We start from the raw sequence: 22,672 nt of genomic DNA on the forward strand, positions 1-22,672 counted from the left end.
ACTCTACAGCCGAGAACGCAACATCCGGGCATGATGAAAACACGCAACACATACAAAGCAGAACAGGGCGCTCTGAAGCACAAAAATGTTAACGGAGAAAGAAGCCTCCACAGATACCGACGCACTGCAACATGCGCAGTGATGGAGGTTACGGGAGTGACACGAGCGAGCTAGGTGTTCTGTGAGCGAGCATGCAGTGAGTGAATCTGGATGCGACAGCAGCGCCATATTTGTTACTGGCAGCGGCGGCGCCGCGCAACATCGCTCAGTTTTGCAACTTACCTAGTCTATAAACGTTGGCTCCAAGGACATTCGTACTTTGGGACGAGTTTCGAGGGAAGGCCAGGGGTTTGGCAAGGAACAGCCAGCCATACAAGAAATACCGGGGAATAGCTGTGGCTTCGTGGAGAGTCGGCATTGTTGTCCTTCTGGCGCTGTTTTTGTGACGTGAAACTGCGCGCGAGTTCGCGGTACTCTTCCGCTCGTCGGGCAGCTTCGGACATAAGTGGGCATTCGGATGCGTCAGAATGGTATACGGGAGGAGAGTGTCGATCGTGTGGGACGGTTGGCATCCATAGAGGAGGAAGAAAGGTGAAAAATCTGGTGGTAGACTGTGCTGCGGTGTTTTATGCGAACGATGTTGTTTGTATGCGGTACAAGTTAGCATGATCAACTGTCACATACATCGCGAGCATATCGCCAAGGGTGCGGTTAAATCTCTCTGTGAGCCCGTTAGTCTGTGGGTGGTATGCTGTGGTCTTGCGATGAACCACGTGACATTCGGAAAGTAGAGCTGCGACGACTTGTGATACGGAAACGCGCGACCTCGGTCACTGAGTGGTTCTCGAGGTGCACCATGTTGAAGTATGAAGCGACGGAGGACAAAAGATGCTACTTCCCACGCAGTGGCACTTGGAAGGGCGGCGATTTCAGCGTAGCGCGTTAAATGGTCCACATCGACTATGATCCACTGAATGCCATCTGAAGTTATCGGTCATCATATTTATCATCAGCCTGACTACCATGCTTAAAGAAATGACCAGAGCAATACACTGCACGCGTTTAAAACGAAATGTGACCGTAGTGCTCGTTTTCTTGTTACCCGAAGTGACCTGCGCTACCCTGCGTAGATTTGATTGCGATTTGCGTGAGCTCTTTCTGATCCACTTTAACGGTGTGCTTGGTGTGTGTGTGGGTGCGTGTGTGTGCGCGTATGCATATCGGCACTATGTGCTTCTACATGCTGCTTGGACATATAGGATGCAGGTTGGTTGATCGAGCCTCTTCGATTTGTTTCAACTGCGCTCTTTTAATAAGCCGCGCTTCTTTCACCCATTCGACTAATTGAAAACGTATACGCAGGGTGCCATACACTCCATATTTAAGTCGATAGCGCGAATGGTCAATGCCATGAGCTGAATGGGGGGTTGTCGCGCGGCACTTTTTTCTTTCGACAAAGAATATGCCAGGGCTTTTGTCGGGTGCTACGCGAAATCGAAGTTGAAATAATCAGCAGGATACTTGCTCATTCATTTGCTCTTCCATTACTGTAGCGTAACAAGCTACTACTATAGCTTAAACGTACGTTTATTGCACTCCTTCATGTCATGATTAACGAGAAGTAAGAGATAATGATGTCAAGGTAAGTATGTGAGATGTTGTTAGTAGTAAGCGTTATGTAAATGTGAAGAAAGAAAATTGGATGAAGGTAGGGTGCCGGACGCGTTATTCGAGAGCCGCCGGTTGCAAGTTATCGTGCCAGCAGCAACTTATCTTTTCGTCCACTTATCTCTCTTCCTGTTTGCATTATTGTACTTCTAATGGCATCTCGTATACTTTCCTTGGCGTCATTCTCGTTTGGTTCTCGTTAATCTTGTGTATCTAGAAAAAGCAAGACGAGCGCTTAAATTTCCGCTTCATTGCAAGTTTCATCGTTACGCTCGTCGAATATTTTCTGTGCCATGACGTTGTCACGTTACCAATCATAATGTGTCACAGTTGGTGCGCGTGCGTGCGTGAGTGCATGCGGTATGGAAGTCTCGCTGTGTTCGCTTGTGCAGTGTTGTTTTTTTTCTCTTGTTTCGTTTTCGTTTTCTGTGCGCTCATTTTGTCTCGATCGGTGTGCTAGCGGCCTCTCTTCTCGTTCCGCTTGGCCTGGCCGGTTAATTCATCCGAAACAGATATTTCTGTTGTATGAGTGGCCAGTGACTTCGTTTTGCAGCTTTCCTTCTTCATTTTTATGACTATTCACCGGCCTCCATGCAGCTGTGCGTCCGCTGCGCCTTTTTGTGGTGCACTTCTTCCGAGCCCCGACTAAGGAAGGCACCGCTTTGTAGGGAAGAAAACCAGCGCGGTAACGTAATAAAACTTAGGCTGTGTAAGATAAAAGGGAGCGGCGTGCCCGTTTAGTGATCTCGCGGTGCCGCCCTCCTTGAAGCTTGTCGTGCTCGCTTTTCTGCGGTTTGATCGGTCATTTTTTCCTCCTTTTTGCCGCCTATGTGGTCCTTCACTCCGCTAATACTTGCACGTCTCGGTATACCTTCTTTATTGGTGTCCTTTGTTTTTTTTCTTGTTTTCGGTATTCACGAGCTCCGTTATTGTTCTTTTTCCTGCTTCTCGGATTCTCCTTGGCCGTTTTGCGGCTCTTCATTGTTTCCGTCGGTATACACCAACTTACACTGTTTCTCCTTCCTTGCTGCTCCTATTTGCTCTTCATTGTTTCCGTCGGTATACACCAACTTACACTGTTTCTCCTTCCTTGCTGCTCCTATTTCTCGCCAAGTTCGGCTGCGCGCTGTTCAGGCCCTCGCCAGCGTCATTGTACTGCGTGGCCTTTTCTGTAGTATTCGTTGCACTTAAGCGTTCTTGTGGTCGGTGTGTGCAGGCGATGCCGTAGCGAAGTGTGTCCGCATCCCCTTACAACTTTTTCAGACGTGTTTTACTTTGGCTACACACGTTCCGCTTAGCTCCCCTTTCTCCGTGCATTGCCAGGTTTGATTCGCGCGGTATTGTAAATGTTATAAAAAGTGTTAGTTGTGCCTGTGAAATCGATCGCATGATCTAATCGACGTGGTTCGTCACGTATGTTCGCCATGCAGTCGTGTCATATGATACCACTTTTACATTGTCATGTGAACGAAACCACCGCAAGAGCAGCAAGATCATGGCACGTAAATCATGACGTTCATGACAAACATGTCATGATTTTCATGTTATGACTACTCACTTAAGCTGGTCATGTACTGATGTTACGTCATACCGTCATTGTGCCGATAATAACAAAACGGCCAGGAGAATAGATAGATAGATAGATAGATAGATAGATAGATAGATAGATAGATAGATAGATAGATAGATAGATAGATAGATAGATAGATAGATGAAGTTCGCTAAGAATTGCTTCGCATTTAAATAAATTAAATAGCGGTAGGGAAGAGAGCATTTCCCGAAGCGCCAGCACCAGTGCTGTGTCGAAGTTCGACTTGTGGCCGCGCGACGCAGCTGAACGTTGCCAAGTGTGCTTGTTGTGTGAATTCGCGGTTGAACACGTGACTGACAGCAGCTCGAATTGGTGCAATGGTCTGCAAAACCACGATGACGCATGTAGTAACAGTAGCGCAGCTGCGTTCGTATCACAACTGACGGTGATTGATGTGAATTCAGCTCACGGGGACGCGCGCGTCTTCACTGGCTACGTGAAACAGAACGAAGGGCATGAAAAACAAAATGTTTCGGGCTGCCGCAGCTGCATGTGATGTGTAGGCAGATCTTATCATTGCTGTAAGTTCATTGGTACAAGTCAAGCAGCTGAGCACATACTAACGAGACTAGCGAGGACGTATACGGCAGGTGCTTCCAGATGGGAGCTCTGTTCTTCCGCGTCCATTTCCTGGCATTACTATACGTTCTGACATGCCAATATGCTTGTACTGTACCGTAGCGCTAGTGGAGAAAAAAATGACGAGTGCTGTTAGCTCGTGGTGCGAGGTGCCTGGAACGTCCGTGGCTTCTGGCTGGCTGAACGCCACGCCCACCGCTCTACTTCGACAGCTCGCTTCCTTCCTGAGTCGTCCTTTCATTAAACCATCGACGACGGCACGTCTACGTTGGACGCCGTCGCGTCGATACAGTACTTTGCAAGGGCGCTTTTCAGGGGCGGTACCAATGACCACGAGTAATTCAATAAAAGAGGGACCAGATGGACGTTTGGTTATAACATCCAGGGTGAGCGGCTGCATAGTTTCCTAAATATACACTAGAGAGAACTCTGGCGCTAGTGTCTATGGGAGCTACAACGCACGGCGCTTCAGCGAGCATGGGAATGATGGGTAGTACACGGATTTGTCTAATTTTCGTACCTCTGGCTCCGAGTGTGTTCGTGTGGCTTGAAGCTGTTTTCTCGCAAAACGAAAATCAGCAAATGTTCAGTGGTTGCGCTTCTTCACCTTATTCATTCAGACTCGACATTTCTAATTGGGTCACGAAGTCCAAAACTGTTCGTTTTTTTTTCCTTCGAAACAAAACTGAAACACAATAATAAACGAATCCACAAGGGCGATTCGCTGTCCGCAAGTACAAAAACTAAGCAAATCTGTGTACTGCCCGCCATTCCCACGGTCGCTGAACGATCGCAGTGCTAGAGTCTCCTCTTGTTAATTTAGAAAACTATGAGCGGATGTAGTTGGTTGAAATAAAGGGGAAACTTATAGGTCGCTTGAGGTTTGGTTTGGTAATAGGGAGCTTGCATGAACGGTGGCGACACTATGGACTCTGGGTAGGCAGCTTTTTTTTTTTTTTTTTTTTTGTCAGAGGCGGTCGGAAAGTTCAGCAGCGCAGTCGTGTTTGCGAGCGTTGGCGTAGCTTGCAGGCGTGATCGAGTGTGATCGCGACGTGAATTTAACTCCAAGAAGTGTCGTGATTGACATCAGCCCCACCGCAAGGCTACACCGCAACGCTTTGCCAGAAAGACCTCGAGCGGTACGAAGAGACGAAAATTCGCTCCGAGTGGACCCATTCACGCTTCGTGCGGGCGACTGTGTAAGCGACGTGTACTTGTGGCGGCACGGGGACAGCTCCGATATCCACGAATGTTTCGTTCCGAGGGCGTGTTTGAAAACTCGGGAGCAGATGAAGCCCAGCAAGGCCCTCAAGGGTCGCAAGTTTGTGGTAGAGTGGCCGGGTACGGGAGCCGCGGGTGAAGAAAGTCGCCGCCGACACCGTGGTCGTCGTTACTCAAGTAAGACGTGCTCTTCTCGTGCACGTGCGTCATACTCCACGTAGAATAACAATGCAGTGGGATGCGAGCAGGCTTCGCTGTTCCCGGCCATGCATGTGCAGTGCGCGGCAAGGACCTTGCCATCACTCTTGCCCATGAACAATGCGTCGACGGCGGCTTGTTAACACACTGGAAGTTTAACCTGAACAGAAACAAGTACGTATTCGCATTTACGGCAAAACCAAGTAATTTAACACCTCTTACTTGAGTGATGACGATCACGGTATCGGCGGCGAATTCCTTCATCCACGACTCCCACAACGAGCCACTTGTCAGAAAGTTGTCTCCCTTGATTGCCTTTCTCGACTTCAACAGCTCCTGGGTAATCAAAGTCGTCCTCGGAACGAGAAATTCATGAATATCGGAGCTGTCGACGCGTGGCCACAAGTGCACGTCGCTTACACAGTCGCCCGCACGAAACGTGAATGGGTCCACTCGGAGCAAATTTTCGTCTTTTCGTACCGCTCGAGGTCTTTCTGGCAAAGCGTTGCGGTGTAGCCTTGCGGTGGGGCTGATGTCAATCACGACACTTCTTGGAGTTGAATTCACGTCGCGATCACACTCGATCACGCCTGCAAGCTACGCCAACGCTCGCAAACACGACTGCGCTGCTGCACTTTCCGACCGCCTCTGACAAAAAAATGGCTGCCTATGCAGAGTGCATAGCGTCGCCACCGTACATGCAAGCTCCTTATAGATCATTATCCTTTCTCTTAAGTAGGAGGATTTATACCTTACTATGAAGAAAAAAAAAAGGATTTCTGTATTAGCGATCAGTCCGTGGCACTGCGTTCTGCCAAATTTTTTACAGGTTTCTGAAGTAGTAAGTGCATTGAGTGTGTGCGATTGTGCGATTTGACGTATGGTTAATTGTTGCGCATGTGCGCCATAGTGAATTTGTTGCGGTGGTTTTGCAAGAATAATGTTAGTCGCGAGTGGACATTCTTTTTTTTTCCTGTTCGTCCACGGTGGTTTGCGTCGTCTAATTTTCTTGTTTTTAACAATCAATCAGGCATACAATTCAGATAGGCCTGACAACATGCGATTTTCTCTTTTAAACGTGTGACTACAACTGCAAAGTTTTTATATTCTATTCGTAGGAAACTTGCTGTGCAGAAATACAGGCATATTTTATACCTCCGTAATGACGCTTACTTGATGAGGTGGAACGTTTACGCGTACACGTGATGATGTTGAAGCGACACGACATTTAGGGTATATTTTCTCTTCTTCGCAGATATGGAGCAGAGCATTCAGTTGGAAGACAGCAGCGGCGGCCACTCTGCGAGTCGGCTCTGCCAACACGCCAGCTTCCGGCAACCGGAATCTCGGCAGCAGAACAAGTCTGCGGACAGGCGCCGCTTGCTACCCCAGCAGCATCATCACCACCACGCCGAACTGCTCTCGAGTCCCGCAGTGGTGCTTGTGACGGCCCACCACGTGGTCGGCCCTAACGTTGCCCCAAACAGCAGTCCCGTGCTCTTGGACTCTGCTCTGCCCAGTGACAGTGACCCCAACCTGGAGCAGCACAGCTCTGAAGAAGAGCTCGAGGTTATCAACAACCGCGCTGGTTCGGCCGAGAAGCGCAAATGGTCACAGGCCAACCAGCGCCGGGGGGCTAGAGGTGAGCGTCGTCTTGGGTAATTTCATGTGCTATGCCTATTACACGTGTAGCCACCGCGCCGCAGTGCTTGTATGTTGAGTTCAGGAAATAGTGCTTGTTCCTGCCAACAGTTCGGTTTTACCCTAAACAGGAGTGTTAACCATGGGGCAGCCCAGCAACCATCTCTGCTCACAAAGCTTTCTCAGTTTTCAGTGTGTATATTTTTACCGGCGAAGCTGTTCTTAGTCGACACTTTCATGTCTGGGGCCGTCGTGGTTCGGGAATGGGTGAGCGGCACTACTCACGACTCCCGCTTCATTGAACTCCGCTTCATTCGACTCCCATTTAACTAGACTCGCACTTTATTTGAATTCCTCTTCATTCAGCCAGGTGAAATAATATTTCGCGAAGCGAAAGCGTTTTTGTAAGCCAACAACTTCACTCTTTCATCGGTGCCTGCTGCGCGTAGTTGTTTTTTTCTTTATCGTATTCTTATCGGATCAGTATTCTTTATCGGAGCAGTATTCTTTATCGGATCCCGCACATTTATCTTTCTTTCTTCCTTTCTTTCTTTCTTTCTTTCTTTCTTTCTTTCTTTGTGTGTGTGTGTGTGTGTGTTATGTACAGCACGCGCGAGCGCTGTTGAGGTGGTGCCGTTGCGTCACCTCGACGGCGTAATCTTCAATCGGCGGCGGTAACGCCTGCATCGTCCTGGTGCATAATCTCGCGCCACCCTGGCGAGCTTGCCCTCAGAGTCCTCGCAGATCATGCACGCTCGAGGCTCATCTTGGCAGCTCGCTTCATCGTTGCTGCAACCGTACACTGTTGGGCGGTGAAATGGCTGAAAAATATGGCCGCTGTCAACTCGGCAACCTGAGGCGCGGCCAGATGGAGTCGTTATTTCCTTTCTTACATTCGCTCAGGCTTTTCCTGTGCGCAAATCATTGGCACTCTGTACTGCGCTTTTAGTCCGGCGATGTGACTTTTCAGTCGCAAGCGTCTTTCTTTGGGGCATATTGCTGCGCCGCATTTATCGTTACTTATAACGATATCACGCGAGCATAATAAAGAAATCAGTAAGGAAAAATATAGGACAGAGCAGGTTTCCAGCCTGGGGTCTCCGCGTAGCAGCCTAGTGTTCTTTCACCGAGAGGCGCCGGTGTTTTACTAAACTCCGTTGCAAAGCGACCCGGCAGGCTTCATGTCGGGTAACGGATCGCATTAACATGCGTGGTTATGCGTTTTAGAACGCTACAACTAGGCGTTACAGAATGCGTATTGCATAATGGGTGGGCTGTTTATTGCGCCAAGCCATTACAAAATCCTCAGACCTAATTCTTCATCGTCGTGAGTCATACCATCAATAAAGTGCACGTAATTGCCTTGCGTGTGTGCAACGGGTACCACGCTTTTCCGAAGAATCACGAACAATGGCATAGTGGTCGTGTCATATGATTTGGCGAGTTGGTTTGGTGGCGGATGGACATGTTTTTCGAGGGCTCCGAATTGACTGCGCAGATAAATGTTTTTGGATGCTCCGAGTTTATTTTTATTAATTGATAAGGCAGTAGTGTAAACCTTTATTGCACTTATTACATTGTAAGGCTGTTGGGGGGGGGGGGTCAGTCACCTGAAATAGTTCTCGTTTGTGTGTGTGTGTGTTTTTCTCCTGTCACCACGTGGTGGGAGTGCAAGCGCACCGACCACGTAAATTTATTTAGTAGAGCTTAGACTTATTTTTATTTAAGGCAGTCTTCGTCGTACTCCGCGTCCTGTAGTTATCGAGTGGGACAATTCAGCTACTCGTGGGTACTGGTGAATTCGTGTCAATAAGACTGTCAAAAAATAAGAAGACATAGTTGGGCAGTGAAAACATCGCAAAAATACAGACACGGACAGAGGAAGAGACGACACCGCAGTGTTGTCTCTTCGCCTGTCATTGTCTATATTTTTGCACTGTTTTTACTTCCCAAGTATGAACCACCTACTAGCCCAACTTTCGCTGTTATTATCAAAAGGCATGGTGAAAAATACTAAAATGTTCAGGATGTCGGGTGGGTTTGAAGATGAAGGATAGTGCCGATGCAAATGCAGAGGAAGCTAATGCCAAGTCTGCAACAATGTGAGGTTGAAGAAAATAAAAACGGAGAAAATAATGCTTTGCCAGAGTGAACTGATGATGAGAATCGCCGAGCTGTAGACACTAGCGAGGTGGGTAGGGTGAACTAAGGAGCAGCGGGGGACGAGAACAGTAGGGCACTAGCACCCAGAATGGCGGTGAACAAAGGAGAAATAAGTTTGGAAAAAAATAGGTTCAGACGGTTCAGTGGTCACAAGACCCTGCTTTCGCGAAGTAGTTGTGGGGGTGTGAGGGGAAAAAGCAGCCGGCGGTTCAAGCACAAGTAATCTTTGGGTGCGGGACAGTCCGTCCATCCATCCATCCGTGTGTACTTGTAATGGCTACCCCAAAAGTGTATAAAAAAGGCGGGAAAGGCCGCTCTTTCAGCTTTTCAGTTCAGTTTCAGCAGATTATAATGTAACTATGCTAACTATGCAGCGCGTTTTGCCAAGGCCGCTTTTTTTTAACTCATATGTTACTCTGCCGTTTTTCGAACCCAGCGAATCGATATGATATGGAGAGCGATTTTCACTTCGACAGACACGATAAATCTGATTCGTTCTTGCGAGACGCGAGGTTTTCGTGAAAATGAGTGGGAACTCCCGCTTTCGATTAGAGCCCGCAGAGTACACATATCAGCTTCGCGAGATTTTCCGCAGCCACTTTAGATAGTTAAAGAAAGGCCCCGGAACACTTTTTGAGCATAGTCAGAAAACGCTGCTGATCGGTAGAAGAGGCTCCCGAAAACACGCGAGCCAAATATTATAGCGCAGCATGTGGCCTGGAATACACAATAAATTATCAGATTCAGCTAAAAAAATGCTTTCTCTTCTCTCGACAAATCACGGAATATGCCCAAAAATCACTCGTAGCAAGTGCATCTATCAGCCATTGGCTGATTTGAATATGGTGCACTCGCTGGTTACAGAGATCGCCACGGGAGGCCGCTACTTGTCCACGCGTGCGGAGAATGGGCATGATTAAGAAGTCGGCACTAGAGATCTATCGAACTTTTAAGCAGGAAATTGCCAAGGAAAGGATCTATGATAATACTCGGGGTAGTTCTCTACTGTTTGAGGCCAGGACGGGAGTACTGCGAACCAAGACATATTGGGCCAAATACGAAGGGGTAGACACAGTATGCAGTGCGTGTGGAGAGGAAGAAGAAACTGCCGAACACTTGATAATGTTCTGTAAAGGGCTTCACCCTATAGCTCAGGATGATGGCGCAGAGTTTTTCAAAGCACTGGGGTTTAGGGACAGCGAGGGCAAAATAGACTTGAAGCGGGTAGACTTAACTAGAAGGAGGTTATCTGATTGGTGGCTAAAGTCAAGGCACGAGTGAAAATTAAACCCTTCACTGCAAAGTACGAATCCTCAACTTCATTATTTAAAGGAAAAAAAAGATAAATGTAATGGTTAGTTCACTAAGTATTACGGCTAGGTGGCGTTAGCCACCGCCCGATCTAAAGGGTACAGCCACATCCATCCATGCGCGCGTGATCACATCGGGAAAAGCCGCACTTCGAGAAAGAAAAAAAAATGAAAAAAAGTGCTCAATGCCATGAAGCGCGTGACGTTTTCCTGTGGCCCTGCCATCCCTCCCTGCTTAGCTTCCAGCGCTTTCGTCGGGACTACAGCCCCTTGATTTTATGCTATGTTCACACTACGGTCGTAACGTGCGTAACAGCTCGTTCGGCGTATCGAACGCAACGGCTATAAAAAGCGTTACCGCAGTTATGCCGATACCTTTGTTCACATATACAGCTACGTACATTACGATTTTTACGATAGGCCAATCATATTTGTCGCTGTAGAATCGGCGTCACTAGCGGTCCAATATGACTCCCATCAACACGCGAGCGCTGGCCGAGTTGGAAGAAATTCACGCTCAAAATGAGCTTATAGTCGTGTATTCAATCGCCCGAAGACGGCGAAGGCGACAGAGAAGAGTTTGGGTGCGCCAAGTATTCCTCAACAGGGCCGTGGATGGCGACTTTCACAACCTTCTCGTCAAGCTCCGACTTGGAGACGCTGCGATGTTTCATAATTTCATGCGCATGTCGCCCCAGCAGTTCGACTTCCTTGAGAACTTAGTGAGACGACTCATCGAGGTTCGGAGCAAGCGAATCCATTGCGCACACTTTTCACTTCCCAGAAATGTCCAACGACTAAACCACACCAAATGAAGACAGTACGGCAGGCAGCGCGGAACAACTTTTTACGCACGTTGCGAGCAAACAAAGCCAACCCAATCGTCACCGCGGAATGGCGAAGTAGCACTTCCCGCGCCGGCAGCTACCGCCATCGCCTCCGCGATGCTGGTGCAGCCGGGAGGACGGAAGTCCCGTCAGGTCTCGTGACCGGTTGCTGAAAACCGAAAGCTGATCGGTCATTGGCTGTGTCGTAATGGTCGTAGTATCGCAGACGTAAAAGTTGCCTAGCCTTTAACACTCTCACCCACGATTTATGCGTTCTTTGCGAACGTTGGTACCTTTACGTTCACAGTCTGAACTAGACGCATACGCTTGTTGTGCTTCCGCTTACGCGTGTTATGAAAAATCGACGCCTTACGACCGTAGTGTGAACATAGCTTTAGTCGGGACAAGAGAAGAGAGAAAGAAATAGCAGCATGCAACAAACCTTTGTAACTTCACTCGCACTGGACGGAGTCTTGACATTTTTTTTTTCGGTGGTGAATTCGTGAGGCAATAAGCTCTTCCAGTAAATTCTTTCCATGGTTACTTGAAGAAGTGTTTCAGGGCCCCTTTAGATAGTATCGTCTGACCATTCCAGTTAAACTTGCCTTGTTTTACGTGCTTATAGCATTCGTCAGTACTTTTTTAAAGCATGAATCCCAAAACATTCACTGTATGCGGAAAGTAGCCCAGGCTCGCGATTTGCTTTTCTAAACCTTGGCCTACGCTTCACCGTGTGTTTTGCGTTCATTGATAGATGGCAGCACACTGCAAGTGATTCCTTTCTTGCCGGGTATCGGAGCGAAATGATCTCCGCACCCTCAGATAAACGTGGTGAGGGACGCCGTGTGGGTGTTGTACGTGGTGAATGACGCGTTGTTGGTGCTATCGAAGTCTTTTGGCGGAGAGAATTCCTCTGATTACTTTGAGCGGTGGTGTTCAAAGAAACCATCTTGACGTCGAGGATTTTTCACTGGACGTAGATGGCTGTCAACGCGCTGAAAGTGACAGCGACGATGAACTATCAGCATCTAGCTAACAAGCAGAGAGTTGCACTTCACGTCCCGTCGCGCGTTGATGTTTTTTCACGCTCGAAAGTCACTTTGATTGTATTTATTGTATGATATCTTCGGCGAGCTCAAAATTAAGGCATACTTTTTCTTGTGCATTGAATCTATCCCAATAGGTGACCAGTAAAAGAGCGGGGGATTGTGGGATTTACCGTCTGCTACCGGCTTTCGGTTAGAGAAGAGTAGATGACGGCACACCGCTTCGCCGCAAGCCTCAGATTATTCCGGATTCGCGTGTTTGGTCGCCCGTTTATCTTCGTCCTGATAAGCCATAGTCGGTTTTTCAGCCGTTGGCTGCTCCAACTCGAGCGTGCGAGGCAAACAGAGGTATCGATTGCCATGTAAGGAAGACAAAAAACGAGGCGGGCCGCGACTGTGAATAGAGCAACAGCGACCGGTAGCCTTTGAACACGGAACTTTAATGCCAGAGTGTGCGAAAACCATTTTATCACAGGTACGTCTGTATTCCACACTAAAAGAAGCTTACGCACGAAGTTGCTGCGAATATTATCTTGAGAAATAAATTGTCGCGCAGGCGCGCCTAGCAAAGATATTATGGGAACCAGCGGGTGAACTTTACCTGCTACCGCCGTGTATCGCACCTATATATATGACAAAAAAAAAAAACGCGAAAGCTTCACTCATAACTAAGTTTACACGAAGCGCTGGACGAGTTCATTTGCGTTTATCTTGGTCAAACTGTGCACCAGGACGGCGCCCGAAGGAAGAAGTGCGTTAAACAAGCGCATGATTTCGATTATTCGGCGCCGTTTATGTCTGACTGTATTGTTTATGTGCCGCCGTGTCATGCAGCTTGATCAAGGTCAGCGTTCAAATAAGCATCTGACTTCGACTAAAAAATGCATCTTATAGCGCGCTAAAGGCTACAAAAAAAAAATCTCAACGCGCTCAATAAATGTTGCGCTTCATGCCGATCGACTGAAGATGTCGGCCGAAGCAGCGATCCCGAAATGAACTCTTAACACACTGCTGTAGTCATCCCCATCCCCTGAGATGTTTGAAATTGTGACTTTTTATCGGCAGTACCGTATCATACAAGGAAAACTGTTTTGGGTATCGACAGATCGATCTGGTAGCCAAACTGAGAGCACCCCACCCCCGAGCAGCATGAAAGCATTGCAGATCATTATTGTGCGACAAAAAAAGTTTTCGGACCGTTCGTGGCTTTCGTAGCTTGTCATCGTCACAGTCATGGTTGAAAAAAAAAAATAAAGCACTGACATTGCAGGGCGAGGTGCTTTTTTAAACTGAGCAGGACAAAAATGCGCGCGTGCCCCTGTTGACTCGTGCGGAGCGTCGAACCGGAAGCCGTCGTATCCCACAGTTCCCTGCGATTGCCCATTTTGCCGGTCACCTATTACAGTGGATATTACAAAGCGCCGCATGCCGCCAACACGCTCGACCAGTGAATTGAAATGGTTAGAGCAATGAAATGTGCAGTTACGGCTACAGTCCGCGCTAACTTCATCTGCACTTTACCGGTGCCGTCCGACAGATTTTTGCAATATGGACGTTGTGAAAAGCGTACGCGTGTCGATATCCTTGTTTCGATTGCGCTTAGGAACCCTGAAACACCCCAGGGCCGGGAATCGTGCACGATTAGTCTGATCATGGCTGTGACAAAAGCGCTACTTAATTGGAACTTGAATGCTTGTGTTCCGTTGAAGAAGCGGATGCATGATGCTGACAGCGCAAGTAATGAGGACGGCGTAATACGTTTGCAAACCATCGCTACAGTAAACGTTCGGTACTGTCCAGCCGCGACGGCGCGCTACTCGCTAGTGGCCTACTACTGCGGCAAATCGTCAGACAGGCTCGGCACTAATGATCTCGCAGTGCCATTCAGTTCGGTTGATCAGCTGACATCACCACCCTTTGCACTGCGGCGAGAAATGAGGTAGCGAACATTCAGCAGTTCCTATCGGTTGTGAAAGTGCTTTGGTTCGACATGCATTCATTTGATGATCATGAGTTCATCCGGTGAAAGCGGCACGGGGAGTACGGCCGTGCGTCCCATCTTTTCTTGTGCGAGTTCAGGGTTGATCATTCTTCAGCAGACATCTTAGGTTGCACGGTGCGCCACCGGTGGCCGTCGGCATTGCGAATATCGTGATATTGGGACGTAGAACCACAATGATCATATTATATGTTGTCTCTTGTCGACTGTAAGCGCTGCTAATGCTGAATATGACTAGGATTAGGATGTTGTAGGTAGCTGGCCGATCTAGCCTTGCAAAATTTGCCGGCAATTACCCCGGCCGGTTTTCTTTTTCCTTAATGTATCGGTCCTTTTGTTTGTTTGTTTGTTTGTTTTTAACTAAGTAGGGACAGGCTCTTGAAAGGCACCGTGTAGCGCGACGTACGCCCGCATAAGCCGGCGGCAACTGTGCTATTCCACATGCAGTATTGGGCCGATACCCCTATTTCACCGCACCATACCCCAAACATAATTGTCACTCTAAGTCACACGCGAGGTCTGTAGCCTTCAAAAATTCCAAGTCGCGACACCTGCTTCCTAAAGATTCAGTGACCACGCGGAAACACAATATCAGTCACACTGTCGCATGGTGAGCCCAAAGAAGCCTTGCCGTCCCTTCTTAAGCTAACGATACTTAAGCAAATAGTGTTATATATCAGCACTTTCCTAGCGATTCGGGCGTGTCGCTGCGAGTCTGATCTTATCGAGCCATTCTGCTGTGCACGCTGATCCCGTTCGGATGAAAAAAGCAGGCATCTTCCCTCGGTAGCCCTTTTGTCACACATAGCTGGTGAGGCGTTAGCTATTACAAGTGGAAATGCTTGTTGACAGCTTCTCGTAAAAGGCACTGATTGTCTTTGAGAGCCTTCTTCGCTGATGCAAGTTCCAAAGCACTCCGGGCAAGTCTGTCAGCCGCCTCATTACCTGCTATACCCACATGTGATGGAATTGATTTAAACTTGACGTTTAGACCGATGCCATGCAGGTCTTTAAGGATTTGAGGAAGTAATTTGAGTAACCCTTGTGTCCCTTGACATCTGTGCCCTTCTAAAAACGTATCCGCCGGTACAATACGTTGTGACGTCATGGGTTCCGCCATCCTCCCAAGGCTGTTCGAGAGGCTTTAATAATTAGTCGGCAGGTAGACTCACATCGTTTTTTTTTCCTGTTCATTTTTTTTTCATGTAGTGCCTTTTACGTAACACTCGTGGTTAGTTACGGGCAACTTATCCCCTTATCTTAGCACGCTGGAGCGCACTTTAATCAGGCAGTACTCAATGCGTTCGGCCTAGAAAGCGAGAGCCAGTGGTTGTTGAGAACGTAATCTCGGCCACCGGCGCGCGTGTTGCTGACCTGGCTTCTGCCTTCGTGTGGACTCGTGCGTTTTTTCACAGCGAGGGGTGACGGCATTGGCGCCTTTGAAGGTTTTTTTTTTTTTTAACTCTCCCGTGTGTGCTAATCAGGCCGTAGCGGTAGTCGTCCTGGTGCGGTAAAGAATCCTTGAGCAAATCGAAACAAAGCAAGAAATAGGAAAAGCTAGCACTTGGTGCTTTCGCCTGCTTCTAACTTTTTTTTTTTTTCATTCGTTGAGGCAGCGGCGTCTGGCGTGCCTCCAACGACCAGGACTGGCGCGCGGACTTGGGCGCGCGCTTATACTTTGGTGGTGTATACATGCGCGTACACGTCCGCTGCGAAACCCGAATGCCTAATCGAGTGACCCTATTGTGCGGATGTATCGCGGGAAAGGAGCATTGCTCGAGTAAAACTCTGCATGTACGGATATTGAAATCGCGGGAGATGGAAGCGGGAGGAGCGTAATTTGGCCGAGTATCGCGCTTGCTGTTCATTAGAAGGCGGCCAAAATGCGCAAAGGAATGACGCCCAGCCCTATCGGGAAATCTCCTATGGCACATATATAGTAATGCCGTGTGTTCATATACGAACACATGTGATTAATATATGTTCATACGAGACTTCAGTATGGGGGCGCATTAGCCGTGGGAGAACTTTTCAATAGCAAAGGGATAAAATAAAAAGATACGCTGATCTTTGGCAGTAATTCTTGAGATTGGCTTTTTTTCTTCGTTTCAATTTACTCGGGTACTCGATCGTTATTTATGTGAATACATTGAAAAAAATACGCCCGCGCCTTAAGTACTGCTATTTTCTCTTACTCAAAAAAGGGATGTCCATCTTCAAAGAACGTTTGTAGGGCTTAATTAAAAAAAACAAGTTGGGGTAAGCTTGAACAATCCAAACGCAGTTCACGGCCGGTGTTTATGTACGATGCTGGAGATGTTAGCTAGGCTATTCGCCTTACATGCTACAGGTGCTGAGTGATTGTTATGTTATGTCGTATCGACGACCTTTGTTCGGCCCAAGGACTCGGCAGCAAGCCGGCAGCCAGAGGCAGAGCGCGCACACACCCGGTGATGATGAAAAACGATATATATATATATATATATATATATATATATATATATATATATATATATATATATATATATATATATATTATAGACTTGCTGCTTTAGGTTGTATACGAGTGACTGACTATTGGTCAGCTTCCAGATCGTAATAAGTTCACGTGCTACGTGATGCCACACAGGCTCTTAAGAGAGTGTAACACACTTGCCGCCATGGCTACTGGTGGCGCTGACTGACACTCCCACGTTTGAATTCACATACATACCCAATAAAGTGGCTGGGGGATAGCGGTCGTGGTATCTCACTGGTAGAGCATCGAACGCGTTATTCGAAAGTCGCAGGTTCGGTTCCTGCCCATGGCAAGTTATCTTTTGAGCCACTTTTCTTTCTTCACATTTACATTAAAATTGGCCTAAAAATTTCCCCTATACTTTCCTTGGCATTCTTGTCTGTTATCTCTCTCTCTCTCTCTCTCTCTCTATATATATATATATATATATATATATATATATATATATATATATATATAGTCAGCGCCATGCGTCTCCAAAACCTCCAGGCTCTGTCTGTACTGGTCATTTTGACGAAAGCGCCGTCACGGATTTACACAAAGGCGCCAGCAACTTAGTCAACTACAAACCACAAAACGTCGAAGTCGGGAAAAGCCGAGCAGTATAAACAGACAGAGAGCAGCAACGTTGGACTAGGAGCGATATTTCTTCTGTCGTACAATGGCGCAGAGCGCGTGATCGCTTATGCGAGCAAAACGTTATTCCCAGCGGAGAAAAGCTATTATGCAACCGAAAAAGAATGCCTCGCTGTTGTCTGGGCTAGAACAATGTTGCGCCCGTGCTTGTATGGCCGCCCATTCAGGGTAGTTAGTGACCACTGTTCCCTTTGCTGGCTCGCGAGTTTCAAAGATCCCTTCGGTCGTCTGGCTCGATTGATTCGAACCTTCGGTTGCAAGCATTCGACGTCACCATCGTCCACGCATCTGGGCGAAAGAACATTGACGCTGGCTGTTTTTCACATGCACCTGTTGAAAGTGCAAACCTTTTGTAGGCCCGTGTACTCAGATTTGGGTGCACGTTAAAGAACCCCAGGTGGTCAAAATTTCCGGAGCCCTCCACTACGGCGTCTCTCATAATCAAATGGTGGTTTTGGGACGTTAAACCCCACAAATCAATCGAAAGTGCGAACCTTGAAGACGGCGACACTTTCTTTCTGCCGTATCAGCAACCAGCTTGGCTCAACAACAGCGAAACTCATCCCACTTATAGACTACCCGGAAGGTTGCAGTTCTTAGCCTCTTTTTGTTTCCGAGATGGATACCTTTATAGAAAAAGACCCTTGGTCATACACAAGCTACGCATCTGCTTCTTGCGCCAACCACGCTTCGTGGGGATGTCACGGCAAGACATCGTGCGGTCACCTCGGCGCGCACGTTGCAACGCATTCGCCTCTCCTGGCCAGAAAGACTGAAGCACTACGTTCGCACTTGTCGCGGCTGTCAGTGACCTAAGATTTCATGTTCACGACCAGCGGGACTGCTGCAACCGACAAGCTCAACGAAGGCGCCTTTTCATCGCATTTGCAGGGAGTTGCTGGGATCATTTCCAACGTCTTCGTCATCGTCCCGCGTCACGGTAAGTCAGCTGTCGTCATAACTGATTGTAGGACAGCTTGCACCGCAGAGATGCTGCGAGAAGTCTTGCGATTAAGGGGCATGGAGCATCGTAATACAACGGCTTACCAACCGCAAACAAACGGGCTGCCTGAACGACTCAGCAAAACGATTTCAGACATTCTGTCAATGTGTCCATCGACCACAAGAACTGGGACGCCATCCTTCCTTATATAACTTCTGCATATAATAGTGCTGTTCAAAGAAGTACTGGCTTTGCTACTTTTTGACTATACGTCACGGTTGCGAAGTCACAATGATGCTTGACGCCATGCTCCGGCCCGACATCTTGGAAATGTATTACACGGATGCAGCTAACTTCATGCAGTGCGCAGTGGAGGCCCGTCAACTCGCTCGTCGCCGTACTCAGTGTCACTAAACGGCAGACGCACGCCGCTGTTAATTTCAAGCCTAGTGATAAAATATGGGTGTGGGCCTCTATCCGACAGTGTGGCCCTTAAGAGAAGCTTCGGCCCTTACAAGATCGAGCGACATCTCAGCGACGTTACTTACGAGGTTTTCCGAGGAGGCACTTCCCATCGCCCCCCGCAAACAAGGCTCAAACCATACTGTTCGCGCTGAGACTCGTCAGTGGATTGACTGACTTTATTTGTGACTTCACTTCGCGTTTTCCCTTTTGTTATCTCCTTTTCCTTCCATTATAGCGATTACATTTCTTAGCGAACTGCGGTGACTTTGAGCGTATCTATCTATCTATCTATCTATCTATCTATCTATCTATCTATCTATCTATCTATCTATCTATCTATCTATCTATCTATCTATCTATCTATCTATCTATCTATCTATCTATCTATCTATCTATCTGTCTGTCTGTCTGTCTGTCTGTCTGTCTGTCTGTCTGTCTGTCTGTCTGTCTGTCTGTCCGCCTACGGGTTTTAGTTCTCCTGGCCGTTTAGATAAAGGCATCAATACCAAAATTTTTATGGCATAACATGGCTGTATGAAGAGCATAAGTGACGACGAGTCATAACGTGAAAATCCTATGTGTGTCATCAATGTCATAATTTACATGTCATGTTCTGGCTGCTCTTTCGGTGGTTTTGTTCAGATGACATTTTGCGAAACTGGTATGGTATGACATCACTGCATGGCGAACATAAGTGACAGGCTCTCACGTGGAAATTATGACATGCGTGTCACGTAAGAACATGACTACATGCCATGCTTATGATGCGCTCGCCGTCGTTTCGCCAACTTCACATATACTGAATGTGGTATTAAGTGACGTAAATGGACGACAAACCTATGTGAGTGGTGCAAACATGATAACCATCAGATACGAGTCATGTAAAACATGAGTGCTACGCTCAGGGTGTGCTCGCAGTAGTTTCGCTTTACCTTCGTCGTCTATTCACGTCACGTGATAGCAAACTTGCTATATGTGTAGCTAGCAAAACGGCCAAGAGAGTGCTATGAATGCAGGATGTAGTCATGTTTTACATGACACACGTATTATGATTATCATGTTTGGGCGTGTCCTTAACCTTCATCGTCTATTCACGTCACGTGATACCTAAATTGGTATATGTGAAGCTATAGCTTCACAGATTATTATTATTGCCATTGTGCCTACTCGTACAGTTACTCCTAGTGTGCGAATGAAGCGCTCTTTTTACTCAGTCGAACACGAAATATTGGTATAACTGAATGGAATATTGTGTTTTTGTTATTTTTTAATGTTGAGCATTCAATGTTATCGCTGTACAGCACCGACAATAAATAAGCAGATTTTTGGCGTGCGTGCACAAAACTCCTCATGGTATGAATGGAAGTTGCACAGCTGGAAAATGTACATTCTCGAGTAGAGTGAGTAAACTAACCAGCTGTATCATGCTCCCGCGGAAATTGTGTTATCTTTGCATAAGTTTACTGACATTTTTTTTTTTGCGTATCACGTTCCGAAATAATCGAGAACCGCTCGAAAGGTATCCGTGTGTTGACTGTTAGCAGCTATGGAATGCTCCACCGACTGGTAAGACGGTCTATCGATATTTCAAATTTTCGTATATTCGCACACCCGTGTAATTCTTCAGCTCAGACCACAGAGCCGCGCATTCAGCTCAGACTTAGCGTACATTGTTTGGTGAAACTGGAATTCGGTCTACTATTTTTTTTTTTTAGATTGCCCCTTTGCCTGCACCAGCCATGACAAAGTTATGACAGAACTCGAGTGTTCTGAAAACTCAGTTCATTGCTTTCAAGTCTGGCCTAGCGTGCAGTCACCCAAATATTTATCCAGCGTGCGCGAGCGGAAATTTTTATACGTGTTCTGTCATACGACCGTGTTTAGTATCTAACGAGGGCGAGGGAACGCGCATGCCCACAAATCTCATGGCCACAAAACGTTTTTCGTTTTTTGTTTTTTTGCAACTTCTTGCATCAGATGGTGCTGATGCTTGGGAAAATCGCCGCTACGCACGCTAGTCGGGGCAGCGGCTTCTCGTACGAGGCCGCTCGGGGAGCCACCAGACAACTGGGTGCCCTTTTGGAAGCCTTCCATGGCCGTGAAGACACTTCCGGCGTTGAGCCGTTCGTGTGTGCATACCCTGTGCGCTTCTCGCTATCTGTTTCAATGAAGGGTTACCCTCATTTCCTGCATCTCCTTTCGCGTCCCCCGCATGTTGCCGCTAGATTTTGTTGTGAGGTTGTTGCGAAGTTTGTGACGCCTGCCGTGGAAGCACACAAGTTTGCGTGCTGCTGCTTTTTCCCTCCCTCTCTCACTTCCTTGACGAGGCCCGTTCGATCATTGCAGCGTGCCTGGTTACGCCTAGTACGCGCTGCTCGCGCCTTGATGGCTTGGCGCGGGTGACTCATTAAAGCCAGGCGTTTATCTCTTTTCTCTGAACGACACTGGTTCTTCGTGTTTCTGTTCGCTCGATTGGAACGCGTCAGCCAGAAACACGCGTCCGTGTGCAGCTTCGTGCTAGAAAAAGAGTGGCTACTTGGGCATTTTTGAAAGAAATGCACTTTCTTGGTGCGCAGGGAACGTTTCAGAAAGGTAGAAAAGAGCGCGCTGAGTTTTGGTAGACTAGCTGCTGCCCATGTCTTCTGTCTTACTTTGTCAATGGCTTTATCTGTATCTTATCAAATTTCGTTCGGGGGTGATTGGATGAAAACATTTGCATTCGAGCTTTAGGGTACTAACCACCCGGGGGGTCGCGAAATGGGATGGCGCACAAGGAAACTTGGCACAAGGAAACTTGGGAAACAAGAACAGATGCGCCGGTTTGACATTGGGTCACCCATGCAGCCTATTTTGTACGCACCTTTGTAAGCAGTGACCTATGAAGCCTTTTTTCTCCTTTTCACGAGTATTGTCCAAACGCCTCGGCTGCAGGGCTTGTCGCTGAACGACTTGCATATATTCTGTTGTAGCCCCGCCGTGATGGTCTAGTGGCTAAGGGACTCGGCTGCTGACCCGCAGGTTGCGGGATCGAATCCCGGCGGCGGCGGCTGCGTTTCCAATGAAGGCAGAAATGTTGGAGGCCCGTGTGCTCAGATTTGGGTGCACGTTAAAGAACCCCAGGTGGTTGAAATTTCCGGAGCCCTCCACTACGGCGTCTCTCATGATCGTATGGTGGTTTTGGAACGTTAAACCCCACATATCAATCAATCAAATCTATCAATCATTCTGTTGTCCCATGTTAGTGTGTACGTGCTATGAATTTGCCTTATCCGGGCGTCTCGCATATATTGCATGTTTTTTATCTGTTCTGCTGTATAGCTCCTCTGTCTGCCGCCAATACGAGGTTTCTCTTTCAAATAATACCTACGCAGTATGTTTTGCCTCGGAGCAAAACATACTGCGTAGCGCATGCTGGGAAGGTGTAACAGAGTGATGTAGTTAAATTAAGTAAATGAAGGAGCGCTGAAGGCTTCGCTGAATTGGATTTTTGTCCTCGCAATATTGGCGTAGCGTTCTCAGTGTTGCCAGTTTTGAGCATGACATGTCATGCGATAAATAATCGGCGGCGGAAAACTGCGCGTGACCCGAGTTAGGGTCTCCTAACAGCTTTCGCCGTAAAAGGCGCTGCCGTGCATCGAGCGTGCTGCTAGCCAGGCTGCGTGTTTTGGTGCCTCTGTCGCCCAGCGAAAACAACCACAGAGTCGAGTGGTGGGCGTAGCGGAGCCGACTCTCAGGTTCTTTGTTGGGCGTAGCGCGCTCCTGCGGTCGCTATACAGGTTTCATGTCGACGCGTCTCCTGGATGCTGTGGCGCGTGCAAGCCATTTCCGGTTTATGCCCATTACCTGCTAATTTGTTTACACGAGTGA

The 22,672-nt window shown here is 47.7% G+C and overlaps 1 protein-coding gene across 3 annotated transcripts in view; it reads left to right on the forward strand.

The window, feature by feature from the left end:
- Reph (Regulator of eph expression) overlaps positions 1–22,672 on the forward strand; it is a 194,153-nt gene that overhangs the window by 88,878 nt on the left and 82,603 nt on the right. For all 3 annotated transcript variants that reach the window (XM_037418334.2, XM_037418335.2, XM_075867628.1), the window contains one exon: positions 6,513–6,899. In XM_037418334.2, the coding sequence (XP_037274231.2) occupies positions 6,513–6,899 (387 nt within the window). The remainder of the gene's footprint in view (positions 1–6,512; positions 6,900–22,672) is intronic.

This window comes from Rhipicephalus microplus, chromosome 6, assembly GCF_043290135.1.
Source record: "Rhipicephalus microplus isolate Deutch F79 chromosome 6, USDA_Rmic, whole genome shotgun sequence".
Lineage (NCBI taxonomy): Eukaryota > Metazoa > Arthropoda > Arachnida > Ixodida > Ixodidae > Rhipicephalus > Rhipicephalus microplus.